The following is a 13,934-nucleotide window of genomic DNA, read 5'->3' as shown; positions in this document are numbered from 1 at the left end:
ATTTCGTTCTTGGGGGCTTTGAGGGAGGGCACGAAGGAAAAAGGGTTGCCTGAAGCCCTGGGTGGCCGGGAGGTGCAGGCAGGCGGGCTAAGATGCTTTGCCCGGCAGGTCTTGGACGGCAGCGGAAAGAAGGGAAAGGGGGGTGAGGGTGCGGGAGGGGAGCTGAGAGGGGGTCGGGGGGGGGGGAGAGAGTGTTGGGGGGGGGTGTTGTCCAGCTCGATTTGCCAGCAGAGAAGGAAAACAGATCCGAGAGCAAGAGGGGAAAAGGAACGAACGAGAGGGAGGGGCTGAAATGAAAACGCCCAAGGGATGCAAAATTTTTTTTAAAGAAGGAAAAAAAGGGGGGAGATTTGTTCGAAGGGACACAGCTGAGTGGCTCCGGCTGAACAATGAGGAGTTGGCCTTCCTGACTACATTTCACTGTCTAAAATTCTCTAGCCTTATCGGGCCAGAAAATACGGGTGTCCCCGGGCAGGGGGCGGAGAGGAGGGGGGAAGATTAACGAGGGTCTTATTAAAGAGTCATCCGTCAGCTGCTGCGCGCGAGATAGCGGCCGAGCGGGGCGGGCGCGGGGCTCAGAGCCCGCCCCAGCCCGGGGAGGCGCAGGGGGCCCGAGGAAAATGGGTGCTGCTGACGCCTGACCTTCCCACCCACCTCCCATCTCCCCCCATCCCCCTGGTCCCTGGGCTGTGGGAATCAGTGGGGAGAGCGGTGATTGAGGGGCTTGGGAAATAGTGTTTGGCCGCGCAAGCGTCCTCCTTGCCTCTCTGGGGCTCCGGATCCGGGAACCCAGCCTTTACGGTGGCGAAGACCTAGCGAGACTTAGCGCATTTTCAGGAAAAGGTTAGCCCTGTGGCCATACGACCCAACCCCCCAGAGCTCAAAACTGGTGGGCAACACCGGAAGCAGTCTCTATGCTGGTCCCTTTGACAGCTCCGAGCTTTGTTCTATTAATAGCCTCTTCCCACTCCCACCCAGCCATTCCTGGCTTAATGGTCCGTTTCCTGCCTGGTCCCTTTTGCCGCCGCCGGTGGCTCTGGCCTTCTGCTGCTGTCATTGTCCTGCAGCCCTGCAACCCGGTATCAAGCAGAATGGAAGGACCCTGGGGTCTGCCTGGGCCAAGGGATGCTGAGGACAGGGACAGGTTCCAGATGAAGGCCACTTTTCTCAGGGGCTCCCTTGGGGAGTGAGGGTGTGAAGGCACGGTCCTCATCCTGCCTCCTGCTGGTCTTGCTACTACTGGTCCTCAGAAGAGAATGTTCAGATGCTCTTTTTGGAGACAAGACCTGATATCCTGAAAGGGAAAGGGGCCAGGATAAAGTTAGGGCTTCGTTGAGACCAGAGTTGGGGCTCTAAATTGTCATTACATTTTCCACTTCCTCTGACAACCACTGCCATAAGGCATTGGTGTGGGAGTGGGGGCTGTTAAAGAGATTCCTCCCTGTTTACACACAGAAAGAAAGAAAGAAAGAAAGAAAGAAAGAAAGAAAGAAAGAAAGAAAGAAAGAAAGAAAGAAAGAAAGAAAGAGAAAGGAAGGAAGGAAGGAAGTCACAACCTGAGTGACAGGAAGGCTCAGTACTGTTGGAAAATTACCCTTCCCTAAAATGGTTTTCACCTTCTTGACCTAACAACCTAACAAGGTTGGCTTGACAGCCAAGGACCCAATAGAATCTTTCTACCTTGGAATTTATCACCCTGGACCATCCCCTAAGCATCTGCGTGTCTTGCTTTGACTCAGCTCTCAGCCATCCCCCTACCCGGCTTCTTCTAACCCCGGGGAGTGAAGCTGCAAGGATGGCCATGGGTAGCCCTATTATACTCTGAGCTCTAGAGGCAGAGTCCCCTGGGAGAGCAATCGGATGGAAGAAACCCAGGGTTCTGCCAAGATCTGGAGAGTGGCTGTAGGCGTGGGGGCATGACCTAGATAGAAGTGGCAAGCATGTGGAAGCGCTGGGCTCTGCCAGCTCCCCAGCGTGTCCTTGGTCCTCCATCATTTACCTCCGTAGAGGCCCAGCACTCGCTGCTCATATAGGCCCCCCACACATACGTCTAAGTTTCTAATCAATCGCCTAATTTCAAGACAGTGATACCTCAGGCGCGCCGTATCTCTGGTTTCTTGTTGTAGGCTATCAGTTAATATGCTGTATGCCCATAAAAAGGAAAAGGTCGCCCCTTTCCCAGACTGGCTTTGGTGCCAGGCTTCAGCATCCCTGTGCCCAGTGACCATGTGTCTTTATGCCACACCTAGCTTGGAGCTTTACTTGCCAACTGTCTGGAGTCAAGGTGCTTCCTGGTTCCACACAGCTCAGTGGGGCCCCTGCCTTTGAGTTGGGGAATGAGAATGAGGAACACCCACCAGTCCGGAGGGGAAGTCCTCCGAGGATGCTGATCATCTTCCTTTGAGGTGGGTCCCTGGCCGACTATGACTCGAACCCACACAGCTTCAAGCTCTCTCTCTCCTGGGACAGTTACTCACAGGCCAGTGCTAAATGCTGGTGGCTGGGGAGCAGAGCAAGAAAGAATACAGAGAAGTTTCAGGTACCCCCTAGCCAGGACCTCTTGCTAGTCAGACTCTTGTTAAAGCTTTCACCTAGCATCCTCCACCTCATCATTCTTGGAGAAGCAAATAGCTCCTTGCAGGGCCTCTCTGAGCCAAGAGGAGCTTGGATCATTTTAAAGGATCTCAATATTAAAAGACAACAACAACAACATTTCCCGGAGTAAAGTGAAAGAAACAACACTGTATAGGAAACATTCACTTCAGTAATCCCCAGCTTTGAGGGGGAAGGTTAACATGATTATCCCAGCGCTTTAAACACAATTTGCAACGCAGTGTGAATGTGCTCCATGAAAAATAAAACTGGGATCCTGTGTTACAGAAAAGGTGGCCCCAACTGGGATGCAGATCTAAAGCAGTGTCTCCCTATCTCATCAAGACACCTCTGGATGAGCCTGTGTGAAAACCATCTGGGCCGAGCATATCTAAAGCCGAATCCGAGGTCCTCCTAGGCCTCTGGCTTCCAAAGGGGGTGCAAACGTGGGAAGATGAGGAATTTCTCAGGAATGAGCCAGAAGCCTGGGCAAATGGTAGAGGTGCCAGGGGAGGCCTCAGATGGACAGGGCCACCCTTCATTGGGTAGCATGGATTTGGTTTCTTCAGGCAGACATACTCTATCCATTGTTCTGAACAAAGAGAACAGTACCACGGGCCAGGACACTATATTCCTCTAGCAAATGAGTGCTGCCTCCCGGCTCGGGACTTCAGATCACTGTGATGTCTCAAGGATCTTGGTTTCTACAAAGACAGCTTTGGGGTCACCAAGAAAAATTGTGTTCTCCTCTCTTTACTAGGCTGCCTTTGGGCCTAGAAGTGAGGCTGTTGGAGAAGGTAATGCTGAGGAAAAAGTGGGGTACAGGATCAGGGAAAGGGAGCATGCTCCAAATTGAGTTGAACCCTATTTCCTGGAGTGCCACTAGGGGTGTTTGCACTGTACAGCATGGGTAAAAGAGATTTCTCCTCCTTCTAGGGGGTAGCTGATGAGGGCAGTGAAGCCCTGAGCTTAGAGTTCATTTCAGTGTGCTTCTTGAAGAGCTGTAACGGGAGGTGGCCAGCTGCCAGACAAGCTTCTGGATGATGGGAGATTGGTCTCACCTCGTCTGTCTCATTCTAAGTGAATAACAAACAGCTCTTCTGCAAGGGCTCCTTGAGTGCTTAGAGCTGAGTCCATGTCAAAGCCAGGAGATGTGGAGGCTTTCTTGTCTTTTTCTCCAATGCTTTTATCGGTGGAGAAGGACAGCTCAGGAAAAGCTGCGCTGCATATTTGAGCCAAACAATATTATAGCTGTGATGTTTTTACCTGGTGCCAGAAAAAGACACATTCCTTAACTTTCAGGACTGTATCTTCCCTCCCTCTGCTGCGCTCATCCTCCTACTGCCTCATCCGGCTCCTTCTGTTGTCTTCACTCCCTTCTCTCTGCTGTCTTCCCTTCCCTTTGGCTGTCCTCTTCCCCCCCCCCTACCGCCACTGTCCTCTCCCTTTTCCCTTCTGTTGGTTTTCACCCTCCTCCCTCTTCTGTCCTCATCCCTCTGCTTCAACAGCACACCAACCCAGTGCTGGCAGCATCCGCTCTGGGTCCCTTCCTTCCAAACCCCATCCTGGAGCGGCTTACTGGAGTGGAAGCTGTCCAGTCAACTTAATTCTGACTTTGCTGTCACGTTCAGAGAGGAGACGGAGCTCACTTGCTGCTCTCCTCTCTTGCATGACTGGGCCGGTGCCACTGACGACGCTTGACACAGTCTCCCCCACCCCCCCAAGGCAAGCAGTTCAGAGTCACCGCATATAAAGCACAGACTCTCAGTGGCTTCTCTTCTCAGCAGAAGTGAGAGCCCTGCTCGGAGGGTCAGCCGGGTGGGGCAGCTGGCCTGGTGGCTGAGTAGTTCCCAGATTGTCTGACCCAGCTTCTTTCACTCTAGGCTTCTTGCAAAGGACCAACAGCCTGGAAGAGAAGAGCCGTCTAGTGAGCGCCTTCAGGGAGAGGCAGTCCTCCAAGAACCTGCTGTCCTGTGAAAACAGCGACTCCAGCGCCCGCTTCAGGCGCACAGAGACCGACTTCTCCAACCTCTTTGCTCAAGGTGGTCCCTCCCCTGGTCCCACCCAGCCCAGCCCGTTGGTCTTGATTTTTTTTTCCCTCCTGAAATGTTACTTTTCTCCAAGAGATGCCGTTACTATTTGCAAACGCTCATGAAACTGCTTTTCTGATGTTTGCATGGAACAGACTCCCACCTTCCCTCCTGCTCAGGTCCCTGTTGTTTCAGAAGGTAGATTCGGGGCAGGGATGTCTGCAAATGAAGACACGCTCAGAGACAAACAGGGACTCACGGAATCTCAGCATCTAAAGGAATCTCATGATCAGAAAAATTGAATGTTTCTCTTATTAGCATTTATCCTCCAAGATTACCACCCACAAACCCCCAGCCCGCTCACTGAGAAGCTGTATGTCTGGGACTGGTGGCTAAAGATGGGAGACTCATTGCCCTTTGAAGATCCTCCGCTAGTTCCTGCTAGCTCTGCAGTGCAGACCCTAGGAGGTGCTTTCCTAGGCTCTCCTGAGTGGCTCACAGGTCCTTTCCCCGTAGCTCTCAGAAAACCACAGTTGCATTAAACTGCCACAAACAGTCATGCTGTAGATGGCCACACAGCCTACTCTTGTATTATCCCGGAAACTTCGCTCAAGGGCTCCCGACATCTCTTCTACTTCCTGCTCACCCCCTTTTCTAATTCTTCTCTACAGAGCCTAGAGCCCAAGTCACCTCCATACACCTAAAAATAATGTAGGCCCCCAAGGATGAAGTCAATAGGAAGATAGGGGTCCCCTCTGTCACCTTCTGGAGCCTATACCCACAGCAGCCCCACCCTGTGCCACCCACAGATCAAGCAAATCATAAACACCATGCCGCCAGATGCACAGGGACACCTGGTCCCCGGGAGGCCGTGCTTCACATCGTGTTCCTCCCAGGTGTCCATTCAGCAAATGGACAGCTGCCAGGGTCAGCTGCTCCAGGTTTCTCCCAGCGTTCCACTCCTCCCTTATATGAGCAGGCCTGACTACCAGGAAGTGTGTGAAGCCCAAGGGGTGCATCAAATGTCCGTGGGCGAGCATGCACCCTTCCAGGGCTGACAGTCCAAATCCCAGTGCAGAGCCACGTTCTGGAAAGCACTGAGCCGTTCCGGAGGCCGACCCAGGAAACCCAGGAAAGAGGGAGATTGGTAATCACTCTTTGGCTTCCCCTCTCTGCTTAGATCTGCTCCCAGCTAAGAACGGAGAGGAGCAAACTGTGCAGTTCCTGCTGGAGGTGGTGGACATACTTCTCAACTATGTCCGCAAGACGTTTGATCGCTCCACCAAGGTGCTGGACTTCCACCACCCACACCAGTTACTGGAAGGCATGGAGGGCTTTAACCTGGAGCTGTCGGACCACCCCGAGTCTCTAGAGCAGATCCTGGTTGACTGTAGAGACACCCTGAAGTATGGGGTCCGGACAGGTAAGAGACCGGTTGACCCTTCATTCTACCTAGCTGGTTGGGAGCATAAGCACCTCATACTGAAGAGACCCCATCCTGGTGAGCGAGGATACCAGCTGCTCAGTGACCACGAGGTCACCTGGGCCACGATGTCAGGAGCAGACCTGGCAAAAACTCATCGTTTCTTTTAAAACTAAAAAAGGTACAGATAGATGGTGATAGTTTCATCGTTCAGTTTTGCTTTAGCTGTTCGTAACCTGAACAGAGCAGAGTGACCCATCTCTTTGACTTTTCTTGGGTCTGTCTCGTTCCTTTTCATTCTGGAGAATCCTACCTCCTTCACCTGTCACTTGCACTGAGGAACTGGCCTATTTCCCTGTCTTCTGGAATCCTCTTCTAAGGCTTGTTACTACAAGCCTTACAAGCCTGTGAAAGAATAAATGGGGATTTATTCTTTCACAGCTTGAGAGGCTGAGCCTTCAAAATCAAGGTGTCAACCTGGCCATGATTTCTTTGAAGGCTCTTGGAGAAGACCAAGCCTTGCTGTGTGGTTTCTTATGCTCGTGGGCACTTTTCTTGGCACTCCTTAGCTTGTAGATATTCAATAGAGCCTCAGCCTTTCCCTCTTCCCTGTAAATGTTTGTCCACACTTTCTCTTCACGAAAGGACACCCCCCTCCTTTGGATTAAGGACTACCCCTGATCCAGAATGACCTTGGCAAACTTGTTTTTATTTGCAAAGACCCTATTGCCAGGGAGAGTCACAGTCACAGGAACAAGAGAGTGAGACCTGAGTTCATCTTTTTGAAGAATACACCAAAGACTCAGTCTTCCCCCCCCCCGTGTGTGTGTGTGTGTGTGTGTGTGTGTGTGTCCCTCTCATCTCTCTCCTCTTATATTGTATTCCAAATGAGTCACCAAGACCTAGTTCCCCCTTGGAGACTGGCCTCTCTTCCCCTCGTCCTCAAGTCCACTCTAATCAGCAATCCTGGCTCAAGTGGCTACTCTTCAATCGCCCCAAGTTCAACAATGTTTTAAACTTCCGTCTGAGCTATTTCTTAGCTCCAAAATAAAGAACAGTTTCTTTGCCTGGTTCCTCTCTTCCCCTCCCAGCCTGGCTTTACTGGGCCTTTAGGCCGACAGGTCTTTGGGGATTGGGGGTCCTTGGCACAGTTGCCATCACAGGTGGGAAGCTCCAGGGCAAGGAACGGCATGTCATTGTTCTTTCTCTGTCTATCTTCATTTCCCATCACCATCTAAACCCCTAGAGAAGAGACTGAAGATGAAGATGAGGGAGACTGGTGGCATCAAAGCAAGGTTGTGGCTGTCAGAAGCAGACTGCTCTAATGACCTAATGAGGTTAACCAAAGAAGCTTTTAAGTAAGGGATTCCAAGTAGCCGTTGAGGTCAGCCAGCACCACTGGCCCCAGTATAGTTTCATTTTTAAAATCACTGGATAGAGCAGACTCACTCATGAGCACAAAGCCTATGTTGTTTGTGAAAGAAAGCACTCATCAGCTCAGCTCCACTACGACCTGATCGGTCTGATGGCTAACCCATTCCTGACGAGAAGAAGCAGTGTTGTTGGGTCGGCTGAAAAGGGAAGTGAATTCCCTGTGTTTCAGCTTGACTTGCTTTGGCCAATGTTTTGGGTTTCATCACTTTGTTCTATACACTCTCTCTGCGTTAGGAGCTCTATCTGTCTATCTATCTATCTATCTATCTATCTATCTATCTATCTATCTACCTACCCATCACCCATCCGCTAAAGCACAAAATGTCTCTCAAACAAAACACATAATTTTGCCATGATAGCATCTCATGCCTGTGGTCGGAGAAAGCATATCATTAGTTTCTCGTGTGAGGCCACTGAGATGCGTAGTCTGAGGCCATACACTTCCGGTCAGCTCAGCAGCTTCCAGGGCAGACATCTGCATTTACAGAGCACAGAGTCTCCCACACCGTGTGGAACTTCCTGCTGCCCTTCACAGCGTCAGCCCTGGCTGAAGGACACCCATTGCCGCCGTGTCAAAAGCCAGCTCCTGGTTGCTGGCCTGTAATTTGGAGAATCCATTCAGACGGTAGACTAAACCTGACACCCATCCATCGTGCGTCAACAGCCAAAGTAATGAATTGAGTTTTAATAACGAAAACATAATGTTCCAGGTACAGCCCAGGAAGAGATACGGTGGCATTTGGAATTGCCCTATGAGTTAACAAAGGGCCCAGCATGTACCGATTTTCTGTGAAGCTGTCGCAGAGGCCAGGCAGCCTTCAATCAGAGCAGCCACTCAACGGATTGCTGCGCTTGTTCCTTTTTTTTTAACTTCTCATTATGGAAATTTTGAATTTATACCAAAGTAGGATTGTATAATGAACCCCATGCACCCAGCACCCAGCTGTAACTCTGGCCAACTCCTGCTGATGTCATTTCACCCTGACCCCTTCTCTGCATGGTATGGGAGCAAGTCCCAAACAGAATATTATTGCATCAACACATAGCTGCACCATCATGCACTTAAAAAAAAAAAAAAATCATGTCAGTGTTCTAGCTTCAAAAAATATTTCTTAGTACTATGAAATATTCGATTGCTGTGTGAATATATAAGTGCTTTTGTAGCATGTTGTTTCAGTTCTCTTGAATCAGGGCCCAGGTAAGTTCCTGCACATCACGGCTGGCTTACACACTTCTTATTCAATAGACTTCTTCCTTCATCTCTTTCTTCCTTGCAGTTTGCGTGTTGGAAAAACTTACTTTGAAACAGCTTTCTCTCCCTACTTGACATAAAACTGTGCATTGCTCAGTGTCCTGTCTGTCACGATGAAAATCCAAATCTGGGTTTGGACCTGGTGGAGCCTGCTGAGAAAGCCAGTACTTAGAAGGTGACGTCAAGAAGACCCCCAGTTTGAGGATAGTCTGGGCTACACAATAAGACCTATCTAGGAAAAAAGTATAAGAGAGAGCAAAATATGGGAAGGGAGGGAAGAGAAAACTGACATCTAAACGAGGTTGCTGCTCAGCGGGAGCTCTGTTAGAGGCTCCTGGAGGCAGATGCTGCAGCCATCCGATAAACGGCCTTTGGGGATTCTGTGCTTTACCTCAGCGGCCAGACGCTTCACTTTCTGTCAGTCTCGGTCTGTGTTCATGCATCCTGCCACGCTGTGGTGGCTTTCCCGCAGTATCAGGTAAAGTGTGATTGAGCTTATTTACAACCCAGCACCAGCCCAGAATGAAAGAACTGGTTTTTAAAGTTGGCAAATGGGCACGGTGATATACTTGAATCGATTTCAATGGAAGTATTTCTTTCGACTTTTATCATTTGACAATCCATACCTGTATGCAATGTACCTTGATTACATACACCCTAACTCCCCCTCCCACTCTCTGTGGCTCCCCTAACACCCCCTCCCTCTTATCTTCATGTTGTCTTTTTAATTTTTTTTAAATAATCTACCAAGTCCAATTAGTGTTGCCTGAATTAGATGAGGGCCATTCAAACACTAGCTCTGACAGTTATTCACAGACGAAGGCGGTTTTTACCGGAAACATAGCGGTCAGCAAATCTCCACAACACCATCCTCTATGTGTCACACATTCCCTAGATAATCTGTCGTGGTGATTCCCTCATGACAGCTGAGCCAAGCCTGCTGATGGGGAGTTGAGTCTTTGGTGAACATCAAGTTAGCAAAAACTTGGCAAAAGCCCTAAGTTAGCACACCGCAGGCTGCACGGAACTTCTGAGTCACAGAATATACATGTTTCTGTGCTCAGTAACTGAGTGAAGACCAATCTGCCTCCTCCTAGAGGAGATGCGGGTCAGCTCAGCTCCAGAGAGTGATGGTTGGTCTCTGTGTCAGGTCTGACTGGAAACTTCCCCCAGGCTGGGTTTGAGCCACAAAACTCTGAGGTCTACAGCCTCTTCTTCATTATCCAATCTCAAGTTGGCCCTTTTCTTGAAAATATTTTTTAAAAATTTTATTTCATGTGCGTTGTGAGCTGCTATGTGGGTGCTGAGAATTGAACCCGGGTCCTTTGGAAGAGCAGACAGTACTTTTAGCCACTGAATCATTTCTCCAGCCCCTAAACTTGGTACTAAAAATCTCTGGGATATTGAACTAAAAGATGCAATGGAAATTTAAAAAAAAAAAAAAAAAGGAACTACCACATCCGTCAGTAGGGAGTTAAGAAGGGGTCTTACTCTGTAATCTAGGCTGGCCTTGAACTCACAGTCCTCTGCCTCTGCCCCCAACAAGTGCCAAGAACACAAACATTTACCACACTGGTAAATGTCTCATAACTGAAGATAAATAAGTGTGACAGACGAGCTCAGCTGAAAGTCGACAAATAAGATATTGTACATCATGCTTCAGTTCATGATTCTCAATATTTGCGTGTATGTTTTTTATTTTATTAATTTATATGGATGGATGTTTTGCCTGCGTATGGTACGCTTGCATACACCTGTGTACCACAAACATGCAGTATTCACAGAAGCCAGAAGAGGGCGTCAGATCACCTGGGATAAAGTTACAGATGGTTTTAAGCCACCACGTGGGTGCTAAAGATGGAACCCATGACCTCTGGAAGAACAACCAGTGTTCTTAACCACTGAGCCATTGTTCCAGCCCCAATTTTCAACTTTTTAATTTAAATGCATGCTGCCTTAGAAACACAGACATCTGAGGGCATCATTGGTGCTGTTGTTGGTCTCCCTCGTCATCCTTCTCCAGAACCCTTGGAGAACTCTGTCAGACCACAGGATGGAAATCGCATCCATGGACGGCAGCTCTTTTGCTTTGAAGAGAGCTTAAAAAGTCTGGCTTTGCCTTACTGCTTCCCTGTTTGCTCTCTAGGTCACCCTCGATTCTTCAACCAGCTTTCTACTGGTTTGGACATCATTGGTTTAGCCGGCGAATGGCTGACATCAACCGCCAACACCAATATGTAAGTCTCGTGGATTCTTTTCCTGGAAGCATACATGATGTATATGACTTGTTGTTAAAAAGTTCAACTCTAATGGTTCTGTTCTCCCATAGTTCGTTTTTCTCACAAAATCTTTTACAGTGGCCCCAAGGTGAGAAACTATTCTTGAATAATGTAATAAGAGCATGCTCATGAAAAATGGTAACTAGCTTTGAAATTTCTGCGTGAAATTGTGTAACAGATTTTTTCTTTCTCTGAGGGTACATTTTTTGTTTGTTGGGTTTGGGTTTTTGGCGTTTTTGAGACAGGGTTTCTCTGTGCAGCCTTGGCTGTCCTGGAACTCACTCTGTAGACCAGACTAGCCTCAAACTCACAGAGATCTGCCTGCCTCTGCCTCCCGAGTACTGGGATTGCAGGCATGCTCCAGTGCTCCTGACCTGAATGTCCATCTTAAAAGGTTGTTCTTTCAGCTGTGATTTTGGTTTCCTTTCCCATCCAAGCACATCGGTACTTACCTAGGTAGAATTTCCTCCCTAGTCAACTTATTATTAGCCACAAATCAGTTTGTTCAACTTATTGATTAACTAAAAATTCTATAACAACATTCCACCTACTGCCGATATAGCATGAATTCATGTCAAAATAACTGAGTTACACTTTGAAAACCTCAACTTACTTATGTAGACAATACTTTAATTTATTTCTGAACTCTTTTAAATTTGTAAAAAACTTATTCTAAGATTTTCAAGGTGTAAGTACAACCTGTATAGTCTTAGCAATCTCCCCAGATATTTCTGTATGTGTATATGTTATTTCTGGGGATCAGAATATATCACAAGATATGGAGTGTCATCATAGCTTAAGGATGATCATCCTTTCCCTCAACATTAATTACAGTGTTGTACCACCATCAATACATTCAGGCAATGGTATAGCATTCAATTAAAGTATCTGAAGGAAATTCATGAAGCAAATTTATTACAATAATTTAATAATAACTGCATAGGAACCACAGGGGTATCTGTCACTGCTGCAATGTTGAGAAGCTAGTTATTTGTCATTTGTTAATTATTCTGTCACACCAGTGACCAAACCCAGGCCTACAGCGTGCTAAACATGCATTCAGGCCCCCACTCACTCTTCAAGTCTGTGGCAAAGTAGATTATGAAAAAACTTAGGTGAATGAGTGGGATTGTGAAAAGGGCTATGTGAGAGCAGACAGGGAGCTGGTTGTTCAAGTTCAGGGGAGCCGTGGCCAGCCACAAGGCCAAGAGGGCATCTTTAAGCTAAAAATGGCTCATGTGTACCCCAAGGCTGCCTAACACTGTGACCCAAAATAATAAAACTACATTTGGAAGTTCAGACAACTTAAACTAGAAAATGCAGTCTTTGTTTTAACCCAGCAATTTAGGAAGTGGGAAAAGCAGAGTAAGGGGTGTGTGTGTGTGTGTGTGTGTGTGTGTGTGTGTGTGTGAAACTGGGCTGGGGATATGACTCAGTGAGAGATCACTCAGCGAGCATCTTTAAGGCCACAGGTTTGATCTTCCCTGAACTACCCCCCCCATGCCCATAGTTACATAGGTACCGCATTCACTGAGCGTCTTTAAATATGTGTTCTGCAGGCCTCCGGCTGTAGTTTCTAATGTGTATAGCCAATATCAAGGTGAGTAAAGAGTCCACCCCTTTTAGCCATTTATGACTAGGTCTTCTCCTAAAAGCTTTTCTTAGCTGGGTGCAGTAATCCCAGCACTCGGGAAGGCAGAGAGGCAGGTGGTTCTCTGTAAGTTCGAGGACAACATGGTCTACAAAGCAAGTCCAGAGCAGCCAAGGCTATACAGAGAAACCCTGTGTCAGGGAGTGGTGGGGGAAGCTTTTCTTGAACCAGCAAACTCTCATAGATTTTTCCCCCTTTTGGTCTATATTAATAAAAACAAAATCCTTTGCACTTCCTTTAGCTCAGCTGAGCTACGAGGCACTAAAATATGTCCCAGCCATCTGAGGTCAAGGCCAAGCTAGCTAAATGACACATAGCAATTGCCTCTCCGCTGAACAGGAGGTATTTGTAAAATATGATTCGATCCCAACAGATCGATAGAGAAGGTTATTTAAAATAGTGAGAGAGTTCCTGTCAGCTCTGGAGACAGGCGTTGTGTGGGGAAGTGATAACTGTTCTCTAGGCAGCCTCCTCAGCCAGGAGCCCTTGAAAATCATGGCATGTGACAGCGTCGCAGGTGCTCGGGTAGCATTTGCTCCCTTGTGACAGTTCCTTCTTCAGCTAGGAACACCATTCCAAGTGAGCCTGGGCAGGACTGGCAAGGACTGGCCAGTCTTATTCTGGCCAGTCATGATTTAACTACTGATTTGCTCTCCCCCTCCCCAGACCGCACATCCATTGAGTTTGGGTAGTACTAGTGAAAGAGTGTAACTACCATCTTCTGAAAAGTCCTTTCAAAGAATGATCCAATATCTTCGTTCAGGTGGCAAAGCAGGGCCTCTGACTGGCTAGCAGAGAAAGAACGTCCGTGTCCATGCTTTTATATCAGCTTGTGCGTGCAGTTCTGGGAGCTGCTCCCCCAGGGAAGGAATGAGCAGGCCACAACAAAACCTCTGTCGCTATGTAGCTGTTGTGGGCATGTACCCCTGTCCTCTTCTAAAGCGAGTCCACCCAGAACAACTGTGCAGGCTGTGTGAGCAACAGCGCCTGATGTAATGCGTGATTTCAACAGCAAGATCTGCCTCACCCCTTCGCCGTGAGCTTGTGGGTCTCATGCATCCATTGCTTTATTTTTATGGAAATCACACTGGAGAAATTTCCTGTGGAGTTTTCAGTCATCATACGTGGAAGGGCAAGCTGTTGGAGCAGAACCCTCCACGATCAGTCCTCATTTGTCCTGGAGATCCCATTTTTCTGACCCTGAAACTAACAACTGAGATCTGACACATCTCAGTGTTCCTCTGAGCTTCCTCAGGAAAAGCAGGAGCAATGA

The 13,934-nt window shown here is 48.3% G+C and overlaps 1 protein-coding gene across 2 annotated transcripts in view; it reads left to right on the top strand.

Moving 5' to 3' along the window:
- Gad1 (glutamate decarboxylase 1) overlaps window positions 1-13,934 on the top strand; it is a 38,340-nt gene that overhangs the window by 5,594 nt on the left and 18,812 nt on the right. For both annotated transcript variants that reach the window (XM_021639257.2, XM_021639258.2), the window contains exons 4-6: window positions 4,476-4,634; window positions 5,803-6,045; window positions 10,878-10,968. In XM_021639257.2, coding sequence (XP_021494932.1) covers window positions 4,476-4,634; window positions 5,803-6,045; window positions 10,878-10,968 — 493 coding nt within the window. The remainder of the gene's footprint in view (window positions 1-4,475; window positions 4,635-5,802; window positions 6,046-10,877; window positions 10,969-13,934) is intronic.

The sequence above is a fragment of the Meriones unguiculatus genome, chromosome 8 (assembly GCF_030254825.1).
Source record: "Meriones unguiculatus strain TT.TT164.6M chromosome 8, Bangor_MerUng_6.1, whole genome shotgun sequence".
Taxonomy (NCBI): domain Eukaryota; kingdom Metazoa; phylum Chordata; class Mammalia; order Rodentia; family Muridae; genus Meriones; species Meriones unguiculatus.
Note: the sequence above shows the minus strand (reverse complement) of the source record. Positions and strands in the feature narration are given on the sequence as shown.